The sequence below is a fragment of the Aspergillus eucalypticola genome, assembly GCF_003184535.1.
Source record: "Aspergillus eucalypticola CBS 122712 chromosome Unknown BO83scaffold_13, whole genome shotgun sequence".
NCBI classification, from domain to species: domain Eukaryota; kingdom Fungi; phylum Ascomycota; class Eurotiomycetes; order Eurotiales; family Aspergillaceae; genus Aspergillus; species Aspergillus eucalypticola.
The window spans coordinates 621,543-646,082 of record NW_020290287.1 but is presented as its reverse complement, the minus strand read 5'-3'; the positions used below and the strand labels follow the sequence as shown (position 1 = coordinate 646,082).

The 24,540-nt window shown below is 49.6% G+C and overlaps 7 protein-coding genes across 7 annotated transcripts; 3 read left to right on the top strand and 4 right to left on the bottom strand.

Moving 5' to 3' along the window:
- Positions 1 to 2: 2 nt before the first annotated feature.
- On the bottom strand, positions 3 to 4,012 carry BO83DRAFT_40291 (ankyrin). The gene is made up of 5 exons (XM_025533575.1): positions 3,709 to 4,012; positions 3,465 to 3,644; positions 3,377 to 3,401; positions 2,710 to 3,291; positions 3 to 2,647 (listed from the first exon to the last, which is right to left on the bottom strand). Exons 1-5 carry the CDS (start codon positions 3,758 to 3,760, stop codon positions 235 to 237), a joined length of 3,252 nt encoding a protein of 1,083 aa, XP_025387960.1. The 5' UTR covers positions 3,761 to 4,012; the 3' UTR covers positions 3 to 234.
- BO83DRAFT_399162 (FabD/lysophospholipase-like protein) lies at positions 3,802 to 5,005 on the bottom strand (the record flags this gene model as incomplete). Its single annotated transcript, XM_025533303.1, has 3 exons — positions 3,802 to 4,423; positions 4,507 to 4,764; positions 4,833 to 5,005. 3 exons carry the CDS (start codon positions 5,003 to 5,005, stop codon positions 3,802 to 3,804), a joined length of 1,053 nt encoding a protein of 350 aa, XP_025387959.1.
- A 2,264-nt stretch (positions 5,006 to 7,269) lies between these two features.
- Positions 7,270 to 7,730, top strand: BO83DRAFT_427424 (uncharacterized protein; the record flags this gene model as incomplete). The annotated part of the gene is made up of 2 exons (XM_025535343.1): positions 7,270 to 7,410; positions 7,491 to 7,730. The coding sequence occupies 2 exons, from the start codon at positions 7,270 to 7,272 to the stop codon at positions 7,728 to 7,730; spliced, it is 381 nt and encodes a 126-aa protein (XP_025387958.1).
- Positions 7,731 to 8,289: 559 nt separating this feature from the next.
- Positions 8,290 to 9,542, bottom strand: BO83DRAFT_446060 (uncharacterized protein; the record flags this gene model as incomplete). The annotated part of the gene is made up of 1 exon (XM_025536588.1): positions 8,290 to 9,542. One exon carries the CDS (start codon positions 9,540 to 9,542, stop codon positions 8,346 to 8,348), a length of 1,197 nt encoding a protein of 398 aa, XP_025387957.1. The 3' UTR covers positions 8,290 to 8,345.
- Positions 9,543 to 12,897: 3,355 nt separating this feature from the next.
- On the top strand, positions 12,898 to 18,087 carry BO83DRAFT_408513 (FAD/NAD(P)-binding domain-containing protein). Its single transcript, XM_025534053.1, has 11 exons — positions 12,898 to 12,967; positions 13,118 to 13,344; positions 13,425 to 14,007; positions 14,060 to 14,428; positions 14,488 to 14,828; positions 15,350 to 15,492; positions 15,551 to 15,633; positions 15,701 to 15,957; positions 16,008 to 16,874; positions 16,931 to 17,162; positions 17,210 to 18,087. Exons 2-11 carry the CDS (start codon positions 13,211 to 13,213, stop codon positions 17,999 to 18,001), a joined length of 3,801 nt encoding a protein of 1,266 aa, XP_025387956.1. The 5' UTR covers positions 12,898 to 12,967; positions 13,118 to 13,210; the 3' UTR covers positions 18,002 to 18,087.
- Positions 18,088 to 18,844: 757 nt separating this feature from the next.
- BO83DRAFT_446058 (4-hydroxybenzoate octaprenyltransferase) lies at positions 18,845 to 19,847 on the top strand (the record flags this gene model as incomplete). Its single annotated transcript, XM_025536587.1, has 2 exons — positions 18,845 to 19,092; positions 19,151 to 19,847. 2 exons carry the CDS (start codon positions 18,845 to 18,847, stop codon positions 19,845 to 19,847), a joined length of 945 nt encoding a protein of 314 aa, XP_025387955.1.
- A 1,464-nt stretch (positions 19,848 to 21,311) lies between these two features.
- Positions 21,312 to 24,528, bottom strand: BO83DRAFT_378746 (Zn(II)2Cys6 transcription factor domain-containing protein). Its single transcript, XM_025531335.1, has 5 exons — positions 24,285 to 24,528; positions 23,220 to 24,231; positions 22,893 to 23,163; positions 22,681 to 22,824; positions 21,312 to 22,620 (listed from the first exon to the last, which is right to left on the bottom strand). The coding sequence occupies exons 1-5, from the start codon at positions 24,506 to 24,508 to the stop codon at positions 21,719 to 21,721; spliced, it is 2,553 nt and encodes an 850-aa protein (XP_025387954.1). The 5' UTR covers positions 24,509 to 24,528; the 3' UTR covers positions 21,312 to 21,718.
- Positions 24,529 to 24,540: the final 12 nt, after the last annotated feature.

Genomic DNA, 24,540 nt, shown 5'->3' with positions numbered 1-24,540 from the left:
ATCACTGCATATTTACAGTATTTTCTAGCAGGATTGATGGCCTAGCCTCCCTTGGGTGGATAGCCCCCGGGATGATTCTCTGAATTATCACCTTCATCAGGACAAACATAGCATGGACGAATGGATTCCCGTGTGCTGTGAGTTAAGAGAAAAATCTTACCAGTGAACTATATACTCTGGACGGAGTAATTGATTTGGGGGACCCTGGGTTAGATTCTGATATAAATATAGATATTATTGTCTGATCCACATCTGTCGTGACCTCATGTAGTATGAATAGTCGTCGGGAAAGGAAGATGGAGAAGTAACTCGGATGCCTCTGGCCACCGAGTCTAGAGTGACAGACGAGATGGGCTTCCCGGCATCCTCTGCCTTTGCGTATAGATTATCCAATGCTCGCCAGACTGAGAGCTGCAATGCCCACTCCCACTCCATCCCCGGGTGGGTCTGCAGAGCGGTAGCGTGCTGTTCCATGAAGGCCCGATGAAGAACCCCGATAGGGCTGTTCTCCCAACGGTCGAGGATTGCGATGGTCGGGGTGGCGCCGCTCATCTCGGCGAGTTTGGCTGGGGTCTCTGATCGGTCGTTTCGCCGCTGGGGGTCGGCACCGTGCACGAGAAGAAAGATCACGACCTCGTTGTAACCGCGGGTGGCCGCAACGTGCAGGGGGCCCCAGCCGTAGTCATCGGTTGCATTCAGGTCCAATTGCGGTAGAAGGTTGCGGGCCTTGAGTACTTGCAACGCTTGTGCCGTGGGTCGATGCGCCAACGCGTAGAGGATATTGTGGTTCCAGCGGTCGTGCAGCTGGCAATCTGGACAATGGCTAGCTAGAAGATCAACGAGAGCCTCGTCAGGGAGCACTTCCAGCAACTGTAACAGTGTGGAGGCTTGCAGCTCGTCCGTGATGATCGCCCCGTTCTCTGGTACAATGGCACAGAAGAGCTGTTTCAGCCAAGGCAGGAGGCGTCTGGAAAATTGATCCCTAGGCCCTAGAATGGATTCTTTGACCCAGTGTTCTTCCTTTCTTCGGTTGTGCAAGATGATCACTTGGAGAATGGGCAAGGCATTACTGAGAGGTAGAGTTAGGGCGGTATCCAGAAGACTATCCGTATCCCCCGGAGTGAGTAACTCCAGCTGTGATAGAGTGATTTCGACAGGGGAAGTTTTGCCAACTTGAACAATCACTGGCAAGCAATCTTTGGGTAGACTGATAGAGTTCACTCGAGTAAGAAGGGCCGTTTGTGCTGTCGACGCAGCTTCCATCCTTACCCACTGTTCCAGGAGGGGGATGAGGCACGCCGTCTTTTCAACGTGAGTCTTGCATATCTCCAACACCGCTTTCAGGAACTGGTTCCTGACGCTTTCGGTCTGCCTTCTGCCTGGAAACGTGTAAAGCCACCATTGTAGGAGGGACGGATTGTCATTGGCGATAATAATGTCAAAGAGCGAATCAATGGTCGAAGCTTCTCCCAAGATACTCGGTAGCACTGTCTTAAAGTACTCCAGAATGTCACTATTGTTGCAGCGCGCGGCGTGTAACACTGCGTTTGTGAAATGGCCACCGAGGCTCATATGTCGACCATAGTACAACATCAATATCTTCACCATTTCGAGGTTACCCGTGGTGATGGTGTAATCGATGGGTAGTAGATCACTGGCTAAGGGCTTTCCAAAGACTGCGTTGTATTTGTCCATTTTCTCTACCTGGTCACAGGCAAGATAGAGAAGGGGGTTATGGGCTACTGAGATGGCACGTTGAATCAGGTTCCGAAGATGCTTGACCTCGTATTTACCTTCGCTTTGCCATGGTAACCAGGCATCGCTATATAAACAGAAATGAAAAAACTGCTCGCGGAATTCAGCACGAGTCATATCAGCTGTATGAAAAAGCCAGTTCTGATAGATGTAATGCGTAATCGGGGCGAAGTCGTCAGGATCAGTAGCATGCGCTGGTTGAGGTGACGCTGCTTGCGAGTGAACATGCCGGGCATTGTGTGTGATTTGGTCGATGGAAATCATCACCTTCTGGCGAATCGAGGCATCGACAACCTTGAGGCCAAAAGGGGAATCCACGATACCCTGGACGAAGGGGTTTGTAAGAACTCCCCTCATCACATTCAGAGCCACATCGACAGGGGTTTTCGCTGTGCGCCCTCGCGGCACCAGTTGCAAGTATCTCTTCATGAACATCCCACATAATCTGCCAACCCGGCAATTCGCTACTTTGAGAGGAAGAGCTTCCCACTTCAGCTCCGGGTCCAGCTTTGATGGATCGGTGAGGAACTGCTTCACCGAGGGGTGGGTGAATTGCGGACCGCCGCATCCGAGAACCAGAAGGTTAGCACAATACGCAGTCGGGTCGTGATTCAAGAACTGCTCAGAGTGGATTTCTTCATCCTTGTCATCCAGGGCGACTAGCCGTTGGGTCTCTGCAGTTGTCAATTGCCTTGCCGCACACAGTGTCCACAACATGATCTTGTGCGCCATTTGTTCCTGCTTGCCGTCCTTCACTCTCACGATCTGCTCGAGGCAACGGTTGTATGTGGATTCCAACCCACGAGGAAGTTGGTTCATTCTGTCCCGAATGTCGGCTTCACTATAAACATCGGTCCAGAGGCTGTCCAGCTGAAGCACTATCCATAGAAACCTGTCGATTATATCAGTCCTGTCCCCAGCTGTTGGTGCAACTGAACTCAATGGTATACGCACATCTGCTCGCCTCGAGATACCAGCTCCGTTTTGATCCACTCCAACGTCAACGCACTATCCGTAATCTTGCGATACTGTTGTTTTCGATCTACTTCAGTATTGACGAAAGTTCTGATATCGCTTCCCAGATGGTCTATCGAGAGCGGCAGTTGAATGGTATCCTTCCACTGAGTGCTGAGGTCGACACCTCTAGCCAGGGTCGTCTGATAGAACAGCGCGGTTTTGAGGCGATGTACTTGCGAGCTTCGAGAGATAGTGACCAAGGTCTCCCGAATTTGGCTGATGTGTGGTTCCTCGAGCAGATCAAGCCCATCGATAATCAGAAATGCGTCTGTAAGGAGGTGCAAATGATTGATTATGAGTTCACGGGCATCGAGTTCTGTACTCTCTTTCGAAGCTTCCTCGAGGCGTGCGACTGCCGCATCCGACAAGGGTTGCCTTGTTCGGGCGCAGAAGAGAACAATCTGCTTGAGAATCGACCGCAATATACTTTGAGCATCTGGGGAAGCTTCCCATGACTCGTGGCAAAAGTAATAGAAGACGGGGTTACTCTGCTTCAACAAGTTCTCTATCACAAATGTACTAGAACATCAGGTAAGCATGGAGAAGTATTGAGATGGCAAGACCGTCTTGTTATAAAGTTGTATAATCAGGGAGGTATACTTACGCGAGAATGGTCTTTCCGCAACCAACTAGATGGTCGTGTTAGCCTACAAACGCTCAGACGGGGGATAGTATCAGTTCGGTTTACTTACTAGGGCCAGTGCATAGTAGGAAGGAAGTGTGATCTGCGTTCCACCACTTCTTATACTGATCACTTTCGAAGATCCACTCAGCCGTGCCTGGCGACCTTTCCTGAGCAAGTGAGAGTTGGACGCGATCATGGTTATAAGCAGAGATAGAGTCAAGGAGCTCGAGGGCTCTTGCCGTAGATGCTGGGCCGGAGTCAGTTCTCTAGACTCATTAGAGGGGGGTGACTGCATTTGCATTGCTTCTTACTGGGGAAAGGGAGATGGGCTTCCTGGTTTCGCGCTCGATCGGTGGAACTCATTTCATACAGACCTGGCAAAGTCTTAGTATGCTAACGACACCCTATCTATAGTCAACCTCACATTCATGCTGGCTCATCCGCTCTAGGCACTTCGTCAATTTGGATACAGTGTCCGGATGATCCAAATAAGCCTTGGTTGCCGCCATTATCTTGTTCGCCTCCTGGTGGTCCTCCAGTCCAATATCCTGCAGACCGTTGGCGACTGACAATCTGCAATACAGCCCATCACGATCCAGTTCCTTGTATTCGCGCTGAAAATGGTTGGCTGTATTGTCTGTCTCGGTCGCGATCCGCACGAGGGCTGTTGCGATATCTTTCAAGTTTGTTCCAAAAGCCTGTAGTGCCGGGGTGCCCGTCCCGATAGAAATGATGGCATCAAGATGACCTTCGAGACGTTCCCCCGGGGGTAGGAAAACGTCCCGTGCCTCAGTCCAGAGCTGTCGGATGGGGTTGTTGTAGCCCGTGGCGCCGTCAGTGTAGGTCTCTACATAGCCCGCCGACATCTCAATCTCTTGTGCATCGAAGAAACCAGAAGCCGCTGAGGTGGCTCGAGCAGCTTGCCAGATCTTGACTGATTCGCGACGATCGGAATCGGATCTCTTGCTTTTGTAGTTGGTGAGCAACACGGGGGTGGCTATTTCCGACTGGAGCGCACAAACAAACCTACGGAAACGCATTGTTAGTGGAAAACGCCGATGGCATTGATCGCATAGACATGTTTTGTTAATCAAATTTGGACTACCCACACTTTGCATTGCGAAGCACGATCCTCGTCGTAGAACAGCGCATCGGGGTCCAATGATGCATCACGTATGATTCTCTTGACTATTTCCTCCAGGGCGGCTGAGTCAAATCGGCTGACCACATCTCCCAAGTGCCTAGAAAACCCGAGCGATACGTACTTCGATCGAATTGGGGTAAATACGCGCTGGGTGAGTCTAAGATAGGCCCGAATGCACTCGTTGACGCTCATCCGCAGGTGTCCTAGCATGATCGCGATCAGGCTGATGAAGCAGTGTCAGCCCAACAGGTCGGATTAAACGTTATATTGACCCATTCAAGTAAAGCATACCCTCCAGTACTTGTACCCCCTATCATATCAAAGTACTCGCATGGTTTGGGCTCTTCTGCCAGTCCTTTCTCATCCTTGATTCTCTCCATCAAATGCTTGAGAATGTGCAGACTGCTCAATCCGCGTACCCCTCCACCATCGAGTGAGAGGAGCGTTAGACCTCGCCCCGGCATGGTCGATCAAGAAAGGTGTTATGTCCTGATTTTGTTGGGAGGCTCGCGGTGAACAATCTTTCTGTACTGGTGTGAGATTGGAGGTGGATCCAGGCATGATATATTTGACGACTGTAGAGGCGCAAGAGGAGCCCAGCACACGGTATCTGGAAGAGAAAGCCACGAGCAATGTAAGAGGTGGGCGAAATAAACCGATGCGTCGAGCCTTTGGGGCTTGAGGGGTAGTTTCAGCTTAGCTGCGTAAGCAAGGCTGCATGTTTGCTTTCTGGGGGTGCTAACAGGTCGCACTTCAGGGCCTTGTGTTTGATAGCCTCGCCCCACTCGACACAGCGAATCCATCTCTATTTTTGCTTTTGTTTTCTTTTTTTCCTTCTCAAAAACAAGGCAGTGTAATCTACTAACTGAGTGTCAATCCTTCGATCCCCGGCCTCGGACGCCCGCGCCCGCGCCCGCGCCCTGCGGTCCAAAGCCCTGAATTACACTCGTGGGAACGTACGCCCCTGAGTACTGCCGATGACCTAATGTGATAAGACAAATTAAACGAGGGAGAAACCGAAGATCTCCAAGCATGGCTTGTGCTTATCAAGCCTCGAACTGCAGACAAACGTTGGGTCCAGAGCGAGGATAGTTCCGAAAACTACACCTTCGTCAAGACTTAGTCTTTCACCACCTTGATGAATCTACAAGATCTATATGAATAGCACCTGGGCCCTATGGCCACCAGCGTGTCGGTTGCTTCGAGTCGGGTGAGTCAGCGGAACATGTGGAACTGTCTCGATCAGACCAAACATTCATGTTCACAAGGCTGAGGCCTGCAGACGAGGCTCAGCTGAAGATAGTCCTGCTGCAAGTAAGATGAATGACTCGATGTGATAGGTGGGAAGGGCTAGCCATGGCTTGATACAGTACGGTCAAGCTGTATACGACAGAGACGAATATGGAACCCTACTGTATGGTTACCGTCCACAACCACGGAATAAGACCTGACTAGATGACCGATATTTTAGTAGAGACATCTCATAAAACTTGTATTTTATTGGGAAGAGAGGGTTCATCGAGAATGCATGGCAGATGTATGATCGAGATGAGCCTAGAGAAAAGGATATGACGCAGGAGGTTCCTTTAGCTTTGACCCCGGGCTAATGTGCGTGTGGCTGCATATCCCGGACATTGTTGACCAATGAGTCAAATGTATCTGCAGGTGCTGTGCACACCGCAATTTATCAAACTCAGGCTAACCACAGAAATGCAAAGTTATGGAGTCTGTTTTACAACACGTGTGGCGGACATATCTCGATATCTATTGAGTGCTCTGGGTATCGGATTGGTCCGCCTTACCGCGTCTAAAGTTCTCCGTACAGCCGAAAGAAGACATGTTTCCTAAACCCGGCCGTCATCCGTGCCTTCTTGGGCCCCATACTGGAGGGTGACCCGCGACGTTTTGAACATCTTATCGTTTCTACCTCTCAAATAGATGATTATATGCTGGTTGTTTTTCATCGTCTTCGCTAGCTCCATAGCACCATAAACAGCATGAGATGATTCCAGGGCAGGTATAATCCCTACATGCTCTACGAAAGCACGAAAGCCACTCAATGCTTCTTCATCCATCGCGGCCACAGATGCGCGCGCTGACTGTCCCGCCAAGCACTGGACTCTGGATGGACGCGGAATAGTCCATTGGTGCGGCTGCGGCTGGCCAAGCCACGCAGAAAACGATCTTGCCGGCATCGCCAACGGCGGGATCATTCGAAAGAGCGAATGGATTGCAATTCAGCTTCTAGCCGTCAAGTCCGGAGGCGATGGTGTGGATACCTCGCGGCATTCGGCGACCCTGATCTGCGAAGCGAAGGGCGTTCCTGCGTGGGGTTTATACCTATCCGCTATCCGTTGCAAAATAGCCATGGCCAGGTTTCCGACACGCCGATCACCTTGATACTAGTTCAACTCCCACTCCGAGTCACCAAAATCATACTGTCATAAATCGGAGCCAAACGATGCCAAAATTCGTGCACACCGAGGGGATGGTTCCGATCCGGACGTTGGGGGATTGGCAATGGTGCGTAAGTGGGTCAATGGAGCCAAAGTATTCTGGTCCCTCCGCTGACGAAGCGGAGCCATAGTTGATTAGTTAACCTAATCTATCTCGGACTTGGCTGCTGTATAGTGCTCTAATCTAAGTATAATAGTGATGAAATACCTATAGTTGATAGTATCTATCTCCAATCAATTTCATGAGATATAGTATCACTTGGTCTCTCGCCATGTCCTCTTTCACATACTACTCTCTGCCCGGCTTCGGGGAGCAATGCCGCCAGCAATACGGCTTCAGCGATGCCTGCATCATTGGTGACCGCCTCATTGTCACCGGCCAGAGTAAGTTCGCGTACCTATCCCGTAGGCCAGTACTCAACTGACCGTCCAAACTCCAATGAATCCATACACGTCTCAGACCTCTCCTGACCTGGAAGATCAAGTTGCCTAGGCATTCGAGAATATCAAATCTCTCATCGAGCGGACCTTCCAACAGGCGGAGTATGTCGTCAAGTTGCACGCCTACGTTGTTGGATTGTCTGCGGTGCGGGGCGAAGCCCGGGCAATCATGGTGCGACACATCAAGAAAGCGTGCCCGAATCACCAGGCGCTTTTCACAACGGTGGGGATCGAGAGTTTGCCGTTTGCGGAACACCGCGTGGAGTTAGAGGTGGATGTTTGGCTTCCTTGAGGAGGTGTTGGAGAAGTCCAACTTGCGATGTGTATATTAGAGTTTACTAGTTCGTGATGGCTACTCGCATACATAGAATCAGCGGAATATTGTGGGCTTGTAGAGTATCGGTAGATGACTAATGAGGGGTCTATAGGTTCTTAAGCTATGTATTCTATGTAGGTTTGCATGATATAGAATGCTGTTTGGTTTTACATGTTAAGGCAACTAATTGGATACGTTCAATGCCACCCGAGGATTGCGCGTGGCATATATATCACCTATTTGACAGCCAGGACGTTTCTAATCACTCCTCCACCTTGGCTACCTCCCTAAAACAAAGATGTTTTGAAATACCAAAGATCAATTCACAGAACAGATTACTACTACGGTATGAACCACACTTAAACGACCAACTGACCATCCATCTCATTGACAATCTAGGTACACAGCACAACCATCTCAGCATACGAACCACCAATGTAAAATCCATATCTTCATATCCTGACCAGCAAGCATGACATAACTAACCACATCCACCTAATCCATCCTCACCACCTCAATTCCTCCGCCCGTTCATCCCATCTACCTACTTCTCTACCCACCGATCTGTTTACAACCCGTGTCGACCATTTTCTAAGCAAAGAACTGCTTAAACGAAGACGGCGCAGTCGGCACAGCCGCACTAGTAGGAACAGCCGAGCTGGTAGGAATAGCCGAGCTAGACGAAGGAGCCGGGATGTTCGGACCACCGGGCGAGAACGCCAACGGAGTCGGAAGGCTGAGAGAGGGCTCGGAGTCCGATGCAGAGGAAGAAGAGTCGCTGTCGCTGGAGTCGGAAGAGCTGCTGCTGCTGCTGGGCTCAGGGAGGCTGATGCTGGGGAAGGCAGCGCTGGGCTGGGGAGCACTGCCGCTGGGCTGAGCCGGGGTAGAAGAGTCGGAGGAAGAGGAAGAGGAAGAGGAGCCGCCGAAGGGGTTAGAGAAGCTGCCGGAGGGTTGGGAGGAGCTGGAGCCGCCCCCGAGAGAGCCCAAGATGCCGGAGAGTCCGCCGAAGGGGTCGCTGCTGGAGGGCTGGGAGGAGCTAGAAGGGCCGCTGGAAGACTGGGAGGAGTCGCCTCCGAGCCCGCCAAAGATACCGGAGAGCCCGCTGAGAGCGTCGCTGCTGGAGGGCTGGGCAGAGCTAGAAGAATCGCTGGAAGAGCCTCCGAGGCCGTTGAGGAAGTCGGGGATTCCGCCGGACGAGGATGAGCCGCTGGAGGGTGAGGGGGAGTCGCCGGATTGGGAGGAGGATGAGCCACTACCACCAAGGCCGGGTAGGTCTCCGAAGGGGCTGGAGGAGTCGGAGGAAGAGGAGTCACCGCCACCCAAGCTGGGCATGCTTCCAAAGGGACTGGAAGATGAGCCAGAGTCGCCGCCGCCGCCGCCGCCGCCGAATTGGCGCTTCTCGGATGGAAGCCCGGTGGGAAGGGTGATGCCGAGGCTGGACAGGTCGGGAAGACCAGATGGCAGGAGCTGAGACAGTGCTTGGGAGTCTGTAGGGAGTGCAGCACCAGAGGGCAGAGAGAAAGGCACGTCCCGGCGCTTCAAGCCTAGGTCGGACAGATCCGTAGGCAGAGAGAAGCTGGGGAGGCCTGAAGGGAGGGAGAGGCCTGAAGGGAGGGAGAGACCGGATGGGAGGGAGAGGCCAGACGGAAGGGAAAGGCCAGTCGGAATTAGACCGCTTGGGATAGGGAACGGAATGAGGTCGGAGAGATCCTGTCTCTTCTCGACCGGAGTCGGCAAGGCCAGGGCACAGCCCGCAAGGCACACCGGTGCGACGTGTTGGAATTTCATTGCAGTAATTGTTGTCCTAAGTGTTGTTGAAAGAAAGAAAGAATTGAAGAGCCTGAGAGCTACTACTGTCAGGTTTGAAGGAAAGGAAGCGATGAAGCCTGATAGACGGTCGGTAGGGGACGCGGACCACGAGGATCCTTTATATGTCTGCCGGTGGGTGACGCTCGCGAAGAGGTGATATGCTGATAGGCATAGGGGTTCAACATGCCGTCGGTGAGGGTTATTCGGATGAGATCATTGATGAACCAGGTTTTGCAATGTGATTGAGCACGCGTTCTCAGATGATGCAAACGGCATTTTACTATTGCGGGACAGGACCAACATCAATCCGCTTCATGAGCAAGTTTGGCTTCGGAGTCGGTTGCTGTGTCAGATGCCTAACTCAAAACCGTAGGGACCTTGAAACACTGGCGGGCTCGGGGGTTTAGTCCAAGACAGAAATTGATCGATGCTCCCAAAAATGAGGCCGAACCGTTAGAGTGGAGGGAGCGGACCCAGCCTTATTCGACACGTCCGTCATGGCACCACCAGTCACTGTATGATGTTGACAGCCAATTTACCCCAGATGAGCCCATGAAACATTATCTGTGTGATGTATACTGACGAAGTCAGGGTCTTGAGGAAGTAAATTTCCCTGCCCATGTAAGCGCAATCACAAACGTGGAGAGCCATGGGTCTGGACTCGTCCTTCGGAATAGCCATGGGTAATACAGCCGCCAATCGGAGCGAATAATCACAACCATGTTCCTGATCAGCGTTCCAAGCATCCAGGGCACTTAATTAGTGCTCGAGGGTACATTTTGGTTAGTTGCGTCAGCCCTGACCCTATCCTTGAAGTGTTGACGGTTCATTGGCCTTTGTATCGAGAGTCTTTGCTGCAGATGCCAAAGAGTAGTGTGGACAAGATCAATTACTGAGGCAATCCCGTAAACCTAGTAAGCCCAGTCATGAGCCCCAGACTAGACAGCCCGACCAGTTGTAAGAGAATAAAGCCTAAGGAGGAATGCCTGCCAGACCGTTGTCCGTCAGCTATATTAATTGTGGTGATTCAAGGTTCAATGTTGCGGGGAGTCAGCACGGTATTCTCCCCCATGGTGGACGGTAGATGGCTTATCCGTCGTCTGGATTGAGTACGCGGCCCTGAAGGACAAAGCCGTTTCCAAATCTTCTGGAAGTCCTATCCCGGAGACTCAAAAAGAAGAACAATGTTGGGGACGGGCAAATGTGGAGCAATCGCAGGGTCGATCGGCGGAGTTATCTCCCACTCTTGATGCCTAAGGCACCAAAGTCATTAATCGAGCCGATCTACCCTTGGTAGGCGACCCTAATCTGCTATACTTGATAGCATTGATATGCACTGACTCTTCAGATAATTCGTCAAGACGTGCATAAATACTGCAATTTGCCGCCTAAAGCACAAAGCCCGGCATGAAAGCATCGATTTGTCATATTTGCTAACGGATTGTCAGATTATGCTGAAGGAGGCAGAAGCTAGAGAGACTGCCATGTAGGTAACTTCTACAATCAACGATAACCACTGCTAAGGACATATTTGGTCCATGGGGACATGCTTGCACAGCATATCATCAAGCTCGAAAGCATCCAGGGGCTTCACAGGCTCATAGATAACATGAAACACCCATTGACCGGTCATGCTTCGGAAACAAGCTGCAATCAATGAATAGCTCCTCGAAATTTTGCATCTGGACTGCTATATTTATTTGTTACCCATGCTGAGGGATAAATCCCATCTGCGGCGGCGACTATGACCTGGACCATTGCAGAATCGATAGCTGTTATGATTCGACCAAGAGCGTTTTACATCCCATACACTGAGACTGTCTGAATATGATGCATACACATCACTTCGGTTTTTTTATACACCCACACAATATAGTGTTTGTTCTCAATCGCCGAACCGGGTGATTCATGCATGTGCACTCTTTAACAATAGGGACGGAAACATTGACTGTTGATTCTCAATTGATGGGCATTCCTCAGCCTACTCATCAGTGTCTACGACTCTCCCGTTCTCATGACATGCGCCATACGTCTAGTGGATACTTATTGTCTAACTTGGCATCAGACGTGAGTGCAGTTGCCTGCCTTCCTTTCATCGGAAGCAAAGACCCAGTATTGATTGGCTACCAACATATGCTAAGTTCTGGAAGTCTCGTGTTAAACCTTACACCTCATCAATCTATATAGTGCAAAAGGACATACACTGACCCACTCAATGCAACTCTACTGGACATGAGCAGATGTCAGATCCATCGAAGTTGAGTGGAAAATTGCCCATGTCCCAAATTTTAGGCTCCGAAAAGTACCATAAAACCCACGGGTGTTTCAGGTTCATTGAAGAAAGATCATCTTCACGTGCGGGGCACAACTAACTTAATTAGACTCTTGGGCTAATCAGAGGCAGCACTGCGCAACAGTGCCCAGATGTGAAGGGCGGTTGATCATCTTCGGGGCTAGTTACTCTACTTGTGACTACGGGTAGGCTTACGATGGCATAATATTAGCCCGAAGTGTCGAGCTTTGTCAGCGGAGAAGTCATCCCCTTGAGGAATGCCTGAAGATGTCGAGTTGTTCAGGGAAAACTGGACTGTTGATGACGAATCTTTGGCCAAAAGTTTGGACCTCGGGAAGTACGCTTCAAGTGTCAAAGAATCGATGATTCGTACACCAACCAGGATACAACTGTTCAACTTCGGCGAGATGAGATCCACGCAATCGATAATACTGCAAATTTAATGATTCTCATGCGCCAATGTCGCCATGCTGCACAATATTCGCTAGTTCTATCGCTTGCCTTTTACCATGTATGTGTTAATAGCCCCGACCTTCATGCATCTGAATGGTTGTATCAGCAGGTTCCGTGACCCTGGACAAACATAGCAGGCTGTACTATATCAGGGAGGACTGCTAACCCTCATAGTGATTGGTTGTGGCGACCAGTTCAGTCTTCTGCGACCTTTTGAGTACACCCAATAACTACCTTCCCACTCTGTTCAAGAGTCCAGTACGCGGAGAATGAGAGGGCATTCGTTCATACTACTTCGATCGCCCGATACGGTAAGTTGCTGTGACTCAAGTCCCGCTACTGAGAGTGTTTCGGAGTCTTTCCGAACTGAATGAATACAATCACAATTGCAGTAGGATATTGAGAGACTCCAACCGATGCCACAAGCTGATTGGTTGTGATGCTTGGAAAGGAACCGGTTTGGTGTAACTATTGGCCAATGGGAGTGCTTATAAAATTGACTAACAGCAGCCACGTGACAGGAGGCTGAGATGGACCAGTCAGCGTCGAGAACGAAGAAAAATGAGATAAACGCAAAGTGAACCGTGCTTCGGAACCGCAATGGTTAGGTCTCGTCGTACATAAGCCACAGAAACATAGATTAGAGACAGAAGCTTCTGTGAGTACAATATTCCTGCATAGAAATGGGCTGGATGATCACCCGCGCCCATATCGATGTATTACTGGGCTCCGGTGACGCCATCCGCGCTATGATTGGCATCAAGATAGCTGGCTAGAACAACTCAGAAACTGATCCCTTGGAATCCAGGATAATCTCAACCACCAACCCTCAGGGTGACCAGCTTCTAGAGCTATAGAACATCGGTTTGCATACCACCGACGCGTTAGAGCTTGCGTCAAAATGTCTCCAATCAAGAGCGTGGCTGTCATTGGCACGGGGCCTGCGGGCGCCATTGCCGTGGACGCCCTGATGCAGGAGAAAGCATTTGACCGGGTGCGCGTATTCGAGAGACAGGAAAAAGCCGGTGGGTGCTGGTATGTCTATACAGCTTCTACCAGAGGTCCTGGGAGCAAATCTTTGCTGGTTTACGCGACCGATAATTAATCGACACTAGGGTTTCGCGGGACGAGAAACAGGTGCCTTTGGATGTCGATAAGCTATCCACAAGGACCGCGGATGCTCCTCTCCCAATTCCGTCCGATTTGCCTGCGTTCACACCAGCATTGACCCAGCATCGCTTTACTGACTCCCATATCTACCCGAATTTGCACACCAATGTGGATGTTGCGACCATGGAGTATTCCCAAGAGTCGATCCCGACAATCCGCTCGGAGATGTCAATCGCGGTGCATGGGCCAGACACCCCTTTCCGTCACCACACCGTGATTCGACAGTATGTTGAGGATCTTCTGAACCGCAATGGTTATCAAGATCTTGTAGAATACAACACGACCGTGGAACGTGCGGTCAAAAACCCCAAGACCGGTCAATGGGAATTGGTCTTGCGGCGGGCTGGCAAGCCGGGTGGGTATGACTACTGGTGGAGTGAGACGTTTGATGCACTGGTGGTTGCCTCGGGGCACTTTTCTGTGCCTTACGTCCCCTCTATTCCCGGCCTGAAAGAATGGATCGACAAAGACCCAGAGAGCGTGTTGCACACGAAGCAGTATCGTGGTCCCGAACGCTATCGCGGAAAGGTATGCTGCTATCCAATCACCAAATTTTACAATTGGTATTAACAACGTATAGAAAGTCGTCACCGTTGGAGCTTCGGTTTCTGCGGCAGATACAGCAGTCAGCCTGATCGGCTCTGCGCAATCCCCCATCCACGCTGTGGTCCGGGGTCGGTATAATCCTTATTTCGGGGATTACGCGTTTAGACACCCGTCAATCAATCGCAAACCACCCATTTCGCGCGTCTCCAGTGACAACGGGCAGAGGACGGTGTACTTCGAAGATGGGACCTCAGTCTCGGATGTGGACTATATCATCTTCGGAACAGGCTTCACCTGGGCATTGCCCTACCTGCCGGAAATCCCGACCAGAAACAACCGTATTCCGGATCTATATCTGCATATCTTCCACCAGAACGATCCAACTCTGGCATTCTTGGGAGCGGTATGTACTCATGCTCGTCTTTTCCCGTATCGAACGGCTCAAGCTAATTTTCGAACCAGGTCGGCGCCGGATTGACTTTCAAGATCTTTGAATGGCAGGCAGTGGCTGCGGCGCGGGTCCTGGCTGGCAAGGCCCAATTGCCACCCTTGAAGGAGCAGCGGAAATGGGAACAAGATCGGATTGCAAAGAAGGGCGATGGGCCTGGGTTCAGCGTCATCAACCCGGACTTCCGAGAATATTTTGAGACCCTGCGTGAATTGGCGGGCAATCCCAAGGTAGGCGAGCCGGGGCGTGTCCTACCCCCCTTTGAACAGGAGTGGTTGGATTTGTTCAATGCTGGGCATGAGCGCCGGATTCGGATGTGGCAAAAGGCCAACGAGGCGGCGGCGAAGAGCAAATTGTAGATGATGCTCATTCAGGATTTGGTTCTTATTCACGGACTATTTCGGCACTAGTATAGCGCTCATTGCTTAGACGTGATATTTAGGCTATATACACCGGGTCACACGGTCCCCGTCTCCGTTTCAAGCTTACCTCTATTTGATCCTCCCTCAAATCAATCAATCAATCGCAATCATACCACCGAATCCCCGCATCATCCTCTCGTAGAACAATCGTCCAGTCCTGCGAAATGCAAGCAATTCTATCGGAAGCCGGTTTCGCCGATCTGCAGGCTAACGGGACTACTGCGGACGGTTCCTATTCTCCTGAGAAATCCCTCCAATAGAGGCACAGTATACCTCGGGTTTAATGTAGGTAGCTGCAGCTAGTATAATTGTACTCTGCTCATTCCCCATCATTCGACAGTGTGATCATCTCATCAATCATACGCTGGGTTAACCCGCAACGGCGATAAAATGACCCCCTTTCCCCTTCTCCGCTGCACTTCAGCCTTCGACTCCAAGCATCCAGCTCAAGCAGAATGCCCATCTCTGGATCATCGGCGGCCCTTTGGGCACTGGTTTTGCCATTCGCGGCAGCCAACTCGTTATGGTCTAATTCCCCGGGAAATTACAGTAGCTTCATAAGCACTGCATTTCCGCTAGGAAATGGACGGTTGGGAGGTAAACTTGGACGAGACTTCGAAAGGTTTTTATGGTCGGATACTGAAACAATCATTAGCAATGCCTATTGGCTCCTACGACAAGGAGATTGTTAATCTCAATGTCGACTCGTTGTGGCGCGGAGGACCTTTTGAAAGTCCGGTGCGTGGAGCGTATACTACCCGCGTCAACAGCCTTCGAGGCTAAATATTTACTGAGAGCGATATAGACATACTCCGGAGGAAATCCAAACGTTTCCAAGGCAGGTGCACTTCCTGGTATTAGGGAATGGATATTCCAGAATGGGACAGGCAATGTCTCTGCGCTACTGGGCGAGTATCCGTACTACGGTTCGTATCAGGTGTTGGCAAATTTGACCATCGACCTGGGCGAACTGAGTGATATTGATGGATATTGTCGGAAACTGGACTTGAGTTCGGCTGTTTACTCGGATCATTTCACTACCGGCGCGACGTACATCGAGAGGTAAGCAGCCTCAGTGGTGGTTCCATGGTTCAATTGCTGACAGATACTAGGGAAGCATTCTGCTCGTATCCGGATAATGTTTGCGTTTACAAACTCAGCTCAAATTCGTCACTGCCTAGTATTACATTTGGCCTCGACAATCAGCTCACGTCGCCTGCCCCGAATGTCAGCTGCCATGGGAATAGCATCAGCCTATATGGTCAGACTTATCCCGTTATCGGGATGATTTACAACGCCAGGGTGACTGTTATCGTTCCTGAGTCAAACAATACATCTGATCTTTGCTCGTCATCAACTGTTAAAGTGCCAGAGGGAGAGAAAGAGGTGTTCCTTGTTTTCGCTGCCGACACCAATTACGATGCCTCCAACGGGAATTCGGAAGCTAGCTTTTCGTTCAAAGGGGACAACCCGTACACGAAAGTACTTCAAGCTGCTACCAATGCTGCCAGAAAGACTTACTCTGCACTCAAATCATCTCACGTCAAAGATTACCAGGGCATCTTCAACGAGTTTACACTAACCCTCCCAGATCCCAATGGCTCAGCTGACCGTCCAACTACCGAGCTTCTGACGTCTTACAGCCAGCCCGGTGATCCCTACGTGGAGAATTTGCTCTTCGACTACGGTCGGTACCTTTTCATATCAAGCTCGCGGCCAGGGTCTCTGCCGCCTAACTTGCAAGGTCTCTGGACAGAATCCTATTCTCCGGCCTGGAGTGGGGACTACCATGCCAATATCAACCTACAGATGAACCATTGGGCTGTTGAGCAAACAGGATTAGGAGAACTGACTGAGCCACTCTGGACATACATGGCTGAGACCTGGATGCCTCGAGGCGCAGAGACAGCAGAATTGTTGTATGGCACCTCGGAAGGTTGGGTGACGCATGATGAGATGAACACATTTGGACATACAGCGTGAGTACATCAGCAGCTCATTAACGGCATGAAAGTCGCAACACTGACCAATCCAGCATGAAAGATGTCGCACAGTGGGCTGACTACCCTGCCACTAATGCATGGATGTCACATCACGTATGGGACCACTTCGATTATTCCCAGGACGGTACCTGGTATCGCGAAAAAGGCTATCCCATTCTCAAAGGAGCAGCGAAGTTCTGGCTCTCTCAACTTGTAAAAGATGAGTACTTCAAGGATGGCACCCTAGTCGTAAACCCCTGCAACTCGCCCGAGCATGGGCCTACAGTAAGTGATCAAAAACTCAATTACCTGCAACACAACTAACGTCCCAGACCTTCGGCTGCACCCACTACCAACAACTAATCTGGGAAGTATTCGACCACGTCCTGCAAGGCTGGACTGCCTCTGGCGACGTTGACACCTCCTTCAAGAACGCTATCACCTCCAAATTCTCTACCCTAGACCCAGGCATCCACATCGGCTCATGGGGCCAAATCCAGGAATGGAAGCTCGACATTGACGTCAAAAACGACACTCACCGCCACCTCTCCAACCTCTACGGCTGGTACCCAGGCTACATCATCTCCTCCGTGCACGGATCTAACAAAACGATTACCGACGCCGTCGAAACCACCCTCTACTCCCGCGGCACCGGGGTGGAAGACTCCAACACCGGCTGGGCCAAGGTATGGCGTAGTGCGTGCTGGGCGCTCCTTAACGTCACAGACGAAGCATACTCGGAGTTGTCGCTCGCAATTCAAGATAATTTTGCCGAAAACGGATTCGACATGTACTCCGGATCACCGCCGTTTCAGATTGATGCTAACTTCGGGCTTGTGGGAGCGATGGTTCAGATGCTTATTAGGGATTTGGACCGTTCCAATGCGGATGCTCATGCCGGTAAGACGCAGGCTGTGCTGCTTGGGCCGGCTATTCCGGCTGCGTGGGGAGGTGGGAGTGCTGATGGATTGAGATTACGGGGTGGTGGTGTCGTGAGTTTCAGTTGGGATGATAGTGGTGTTGTCGATTCATGCAAGGCGGATCTTTCTGCCAGGGGGAGTGATGCCTCTCGCGTGGAGTTCTATGTTGCGGGTGGTAAGGCGATCGATTGCTCGTCATCGTGAGACTTTCTGCTTCTATATTGCCTGGGGCTGGCTACTGGTCCAGCTGGTGTCAACCATGACATCTCTGCTATATAGTATGATTTAAGAGGATCACCATCATGGATTAGCAACTTCGCGCCAATCTGGCTTGTAGGTTATCCCCACTTCATCAGCAGTGCAGGGGTGGAGTACCTACTGTAGAGGTGAACCAATAAGTTGTAGTCGCCAGTTATCAGTGCCAAGTATCTCGCAGGATAAGCTGCATGCGGCGTGAGGGGAAGTTGGGGTATTCTCTCAACGTCAAGTTTGCGATGGGGGCGATCTTTTCTAGATGGGGGCTCGTTGGGTGAGCATGTCCTGGCTATCATGCGAAGTCTCGCCAAATACGCTGACAGGAATAATCACTTGGGTAGGATCACGATGGAGGGGAGGGAAAATAATTTCTTTTTCCTAAGATTCCAAATCAGTGTGAAAGAAACACGATCGTATTTGCACAGATAGGAAAAAGCAATACATCACTTCACTTCATACCCACACTACTATCTGACATGCCTTACGGGTCCATCGGATCTGCAGCGCTTTAAGCGCTGAGCTTAGTCTTGCTAGCCTGTCAAGGTTTAGTGATATACGTAAAGTGATCTAGATGCAGGCATAAGCATGACAGAGCAGGGCATGGATGATCTACCGGAGTATCTACTCGGGCAAAAAAGATACCCTACATCGTCCCCTACTACATATATTACTCGCTAACAGATGATGATGATGACAAGTCATACTGAACCAATTCCAATTCAGACGGTAACTGTGCCTTTTACCATACTAATCCTATTTCCTCACTATACGTGGCGTCGTGAACGATCCATCATGGATGTCGCAGGAAAGCTGATCCCAGAGACCGATATGCTGGATGACCACACACGCAAGCGCATCCGCGCCATCTGGGAGATGGGTCGTCTCCACACACACGAAGCCTGGCTGTCTGTCTTCCCAGCTGTGTGGGGAGCCAGTATTGGTGCGAAGTCAGATAGGACCGATGTATGGTCATTTGCCTTGGTTTTGTTCGGCATCTGGGCAAGTGCGACGGTCTCTCATACCGCGTTTTGTACTTGGAAGTGAGCAGATCCCCCTTCAATTTGTGCTATACAAGGAGCTACTAAAAGACTTGAGCAGCGATATCTGTGATGTCGAATATGATAGACAAGTCGAGCGATGCAAAAGCAGACCACTACCGTCTGGGCTCATCTCTGTCAAAGAAGCTACTTTCGTTTTCCTTTGCTGGATACTTCTCACCCTAGGGACCACGTGGTATACATTAGGACCACAAGCAACTCTGTGCACTACACCGGCGTGGCTACTGAGCTTGGTCTATCCCTTTATGAAGCGTATCATGCCCTTCCCTCAGCTTGTGGTGGGCCTCTCTGTTGCCAGTGGTGTGATGCCGGGGTATGTTACTGTGAGAGGAGATATCGAATTCAACGGATCAGTTCTGGCTCTGTTCGGCGCAACTGTCTGCTGGATTATCTTCCTCGATACTGCCTACGCTGTACAAGATATGGTCGATGATGTGAAATGCGGAGTCCAGTCGCTTGCGGTGTTCCTGGGACAGCGTGTCCGGGTGTTTCTTGCCCTTGCAGCTGTTGTTACTATCACGTTCTTTGTGGAGGCTGTTTTCATGAGCAGACTCTCCTTATTCTACTGGACTTTTGGTATTGGGGTATGGGTGGCAGGTATGATACGGAGCGTATCTCTCTTGGATCTCAGTGACTGCGCGTCTGGGGGACGTGTGTTTAGATTTAACATCAAAGCTGGCTTTTACCTTACGGTAGTTACATTTGTGGAAGGTTATCTTCAGGCATGGTTTTACTGAGAAGGTACAGCTCAACTCCCTTATTTTTATCTGTTAATTCGGAGGGGACATAAATACATTACAATTTCATATTTGCTCCTTAATCATATTAAATGTGGGTAAACTGGCTGAACCCAGTAGTTAGAATACGGGTGAGGACGGCCTAATACCTACTGTGATACTGAAGAGCACCATCAGACTATAGTCACAATTCTCAGTGCATCAAATATCAGACGGGCACAAGTCCTTCCCGCCTCATAGCATCTCTAGCATGTTCTCTTAGGATATCGATACTCCATTCCCAGGCGTCGTTGGCGTTTCGACCAGCTGGCACAATACCACCGGGGTACATATCACTTCTGAACAAGGTGAGATGCTGGGGAGGTGTTCCTGAAGGTGGTGCAGGAAATAGAGACTATTCCGTTTAGTACTCATTGGGCCATCACAGCCTATGGTCGACGGAAGTACTTACAATGCGTAAAGATACACCAATCCCCCGTCGATGTAACTCCGTCAGGACTCTCAACAAAATAAAGCTGGTACAGAATCCTTTCCTTATCATCGTTGACACTGCGAGATGTTGAGGAGATCTAGACTTCCAAGTATCTGTCGTGTTCCCACGGCCCCAGAACACCCATGCCTTCTAGAGTTATGGTGAGGCACGACTGAATGATAGGCGAGCGCAAGGTGAGGTATACGTGAGGACTTTTATGATTGCCTTAGTCGCTTTTCACGTCTGATAACTCCTCTAAAAAGATCGGAGCGCCTATTGACTCTTAAGAAACTTAGATATTTTAATTTGAAAGTTTTATTATTATGAATATATCAAATATTGAGCTTAGTCTGAATATATTAAATTATATAGAAATACTTCAAAATTAATGTAGACGTTGTATTTAATTATTATTATATGAAACACTGAACTAAATGCCGGAGTGTGATTAGAGAAGTGATCTGCAGCCGTGTGTAAACCTTGTGGAGAACCCAATCGGCCCCGTCGGCCCCGTCGGCTTCTCGGGGGAGAGAGTAATCGGTAACGTTTGAAGGGATACAGTCATCTAAAACCAGCTGTGCAGTCCGGAATACAATGACAATCCAAATATAACAACTTAATATATCAAGGCTTAGCTGAGTAAAGAATTACTAAGTTAGGATAATGTTAGTTAGTTCTGGGATAACTAAGTTAACTAGTGCATATTTTCAAGTTTACTCAACCGTATGTTACTAATTGACTGCACCGTTTATATGTAGGGACTTCACCGGTTAGCTTGATAGATCTAATGTGTTATCTTCCTTTGAGACTGTTTCGGATAGTCGGGTGATAATCTTAACACCTTGGCGGTTAGGACATGTATAATGCGGGATTCAGTAAGCAGAACTTCCATGAAGTAGTGGACTATGTTGCAGAAATCAGGTTTCATTGATATTGACGTGAGAAGACTAGTCTAATACCTGGGTAGCTGTTTGGAAGCAGTAGCATGAATAGTTTCGTGGTCAGTGAAATTATTATTGATCAAGGCGTCCAGACTGTGCACCTGGCTTCAATGTGCTTCGCTTACCGGTTACGGTATGTCTTGTTCCAATTGAGTGGAACTGACAGCGAAGCTGTTTGCGAGTTGAGACCTTGAGTCCGGAAGCCAAGGAGTAAATGTGGCATTGCGAGTTATAATAACCCAAGCCTTATATAGCTTTGAAGCACGCGACAGCCACTAGTGCGATTATGGATTCACTGACAGCAGAGTAACTAGGAAGTGGACTATGACTGGCCATGACAATTATTCTGGCTGACATGGTACTGATCACTTTGAAGATTTTCCTCGAGATGGCATACTCCTAAGTAGGAATGGCTTGCCAGCAAGCCCATTCGTTAGCCTTTGTCTCAAATCCCAGCGTCAAGTAGCATTTTCATTCGTCGCAGATTCCTCATCGGTAAATGACGGTGCACCTCCTCTTAGTATTTGCTGCAATGACCGTTTGATAGCATTAGCCTGGCGAGACCAAGCTTTGTCGTGGTCTAAAATTCTCACTGCTTCTTTGAAGATGCGAGACATGCTATTCTGGCCATTGAGGACCCCAATTCCACTGATATGAAGCTGTGTACGCTTTCCAAGTGTGCCCACAATCCATTTTTCCTGTAAATTTGCATCCAAAGTTTGGTCGATTCGGAGGATTTCCTCTCTGCCTTCATTCAGAGGAGTATGAGAGACCGCATGTAGATCATAATTCCAGATGTATAGAGAAGCCATAAGTAGTATAAAGGAGTCGAAGGGGTCAAATTGACGCTGAGAGCGAATTATGCGAAACAGATGGGCGGCATGTAAAAGGCCCTGACGGGCTTCTTTAGGTTTTGCGTGTATTAGCTCGGCGATATATTGCCTGGCCGCACGAACCTCCTCGTTTCGAGCCATCCACCCCGAAGAGAGATACAGCGGGCGGTATTTCATGAAGCGAAGCAGCCTCATGATAAGAGATATTTTTGCGATGTTGAGACAAATAGGAGAGTCATGACGGCGTTCGCTAACGGCTTGTTGGAAACGACCTAAAATGACGTCGATGGTATCCTCTTCGGGCCCAGCAGCGCGGACTACTTCTGTAGAATGCAAATTCCGGAGATTTGGTATGTTGTGTGTGCTGAATAATATTTGTAATGGTTGCTGCTGAGAAGCTTGCCTGTCGATAACGTACACCGAAACTGCTGATATCCAGAGCGCCAAGTCGCTCAAGCGGTTGATGTGCGCATAGTCCATGATGTCCATCTTGAGCATGGAGAGGACACTGGGACATTCCTGGGGATCTTTTCCAATCAATTCAGCTGCAGGAATTCTCTCGACCCGGTCGGATGGAAATGACCTACCACTTCGCAGGGCTCTGACCTGCTTCCACCTCTCAAAACTCTCACACCGCCATAGGTCATCATCACATGGCATACTTATATGAAGGTCACTAATCGATATAATGACTGGAAGATCTAACAATATCAATTGAAAGCATTCCATCACTGTCAAATTTCGAGTCAACTACAAGCTGCAAGACATATAAGAAATAGGGTACTATTTCTCCACTTACACCAGGTAAAGTAAACAAGCCTCTTCCAAGACTCTTTTATAATCCATTGACTCCAATCTTCGCCTGATACGCTAGCATTAGATAACACCCAGCTCTTTGCGAAAAGGATGCCGGGAACAAGAAGAGGACGACACATCGTAACCAGCACATTCCGTTGATATTGCAAATGCATCATGCCTTCCCGTGTTCCGCCGAAAAGGAGAGTGAAGTGGAAGAGAAGGGTTGTCTGAGCGAGCTCAAGGTCATTTTGCATTGCCGGCATGCAGTATAGCTACGGCTGTTTAGAAAACCTGACAGGACCGTAATAGAGATACGTTGAGCACATACTTTTTGGAGTAAGGACACATGAATAATTTTGACTAAATCGGATGCTATTTTTGCCCGGGTCGAAAGTTTCGAGTACTGACTACCCAGAGCGGCCATGACCAGGTAAAGCAACCATGACGAACTTCGAGCTTCGAAAGTGGCTTGGTGGAGAATAGGGAAGCTCGGATGAAAATGTTCGGAGTAAAGCTGTATGAATACATGAAGAATGTCCAACGAGGGGAGACTTGACAGAGGAGCTTCAGCCGAATATTGGCGCACTTCGGCATATAGAGCACGCATTCTTTCATATGTTTCATTCGAAGGTCTAGGGACGTGTGCGTAATCCTCAGATATCAAAATGTCGCGGTCTTCCTCTGTGAGGTCTATTCCTTGCACGTATACGTCCGACTGGTCACTGGAGCGAGGCCCAGTATCCTCGGTATGATGACCTGAAACCACTTGAGAGGCATTTATCACCCCTGTTCGACCTCCATGTGAGATGGACGGCGGTTGTGCTATTATTCCTGGAGGTCTAGGTATCATCAGGGGACGAGTGCTATCCCCTGGCATGGTGTTATGGTCGATTGTATCATCCAGAGGCCAAAGCAGAAATGATTCAAATAAAGAAGCAGTATCGTCGTCTTGTATTGTTCGCTCGGGCTGGTTTGAGACAGCAGGCTCCGCACATGGCCCTTCCAGAAGAGACACACTGCCTAAACTTCTGGGATCCGAGTAACTTGTACTCATAGGGGAGATAGCAGATGCAAGGGATGGCTTATAACCATGATTTAGTGAATTCATTTGATTATTTGAATTCATCATCGTTTGTTCGATTGTCTCCGGAAAGGTAGTGGAACCCCCAGGAAACTGGCAAGGCCAATTTCTATGGTTGCAGCGATCACATGGTTGGGATCCAGAACATCGCTGTTTTGATTTGACGCAATTCAGACATGCAAGAGGTGCCCTTGTCGACGGCTTTCGGACTTTCGCTGGGACCTGTCCATGGATTGCTGAATGGCGTTGCAATGTATCTCTGAAAACAATGATAAGTCCACCTGCATACGTCGAGATGTGCGGGGAGTCTACCTCCTCGTAAATCGTTTGTCGCAAGTGTCACATTTGAAGTTCTTGCTCTTGGAATGGCTTTGTAGATGACGCTCAAAGTGCTCACGGCGTCGGAAGGACGCGGAGCAGACACTGCAATTGTACCTTCTCGGCGGTAAGGAAACTTCATTGAGGCTTGAGGGTGAATAGAAACATGGGGGATCATTTTGATAGCATGTCAAAGACTGTTGGGGCAAGTCTGCCATTTTCAAGGAGTCGAAGGAGCAGGACAGTGTCC

Bases quoted from the DNA above. Each gene is read 5' to 3' on its own strand.
- BO83DRAFT_408513 (XM_025534053.1), top strand. From the start codon at position 13,211: ATGTCTCCAATCAAGAGCGTGGCTGTCATTGGCACGGGGCCTGCGGGC. The intron at 14,829-15,349 runs GTAGATGATGCT...CAGCTCAAGCAG, and splicing joins GCGGCGGCGAAGAGCAAATT to AATGCCCATCTCTGGATCAT. The intron at 17,163-17,209 runs GTAAGTGATCAA...CTAACGTCCCAG, and splicing joins CGCCCGAGCATGGGCCTACA to ACCTTCGGCTGCACCCACTA.
- BO83DRAFT_40291 (XM_025533575.1), bottom strand. From the start codon at position 3,760: ATGAGTTCCACCGATCGAGCGCGAAACCAGGAAGCCCATCTCCCTTTC. The intron at 3,402-3,464 runs GTAAGTAAACCG...ACGACCATCTAG, and splicing joins CCTACTATGCACTGGCCCTA to TTGGTTGCGGAAAGACCATT. The intron at 2,648-2,709 runs GTGCGTATACCA...TATAATCGACAG, and splicing joins GTATCTCGAGGCGAGCAGAT to GTTTCTATGGATAGTGCTTC.
- BO83DRAFT_378746 (XM_025531335.1), bottom strand. From the start codon at position 24,508: ATGGCAGACTTGCCCCAACAGTCTTTGACATGCTATCAAAATGATCCC. The intron at 23,164-23,219 runs GTATGTGCTCAA...AAACAGCCGTAG, and splicing joins ATGTGTCCTTACTCCAAAAA to CTATACTGCATGCCGGCAAT. The intron at 22,825-22,892 runs GTAAGTGGAGAA...GAAATTTGACAG, and splicing joins GCTTGTTTACTTTACCTGGT to TGATGGAATGCTTTCAATTG.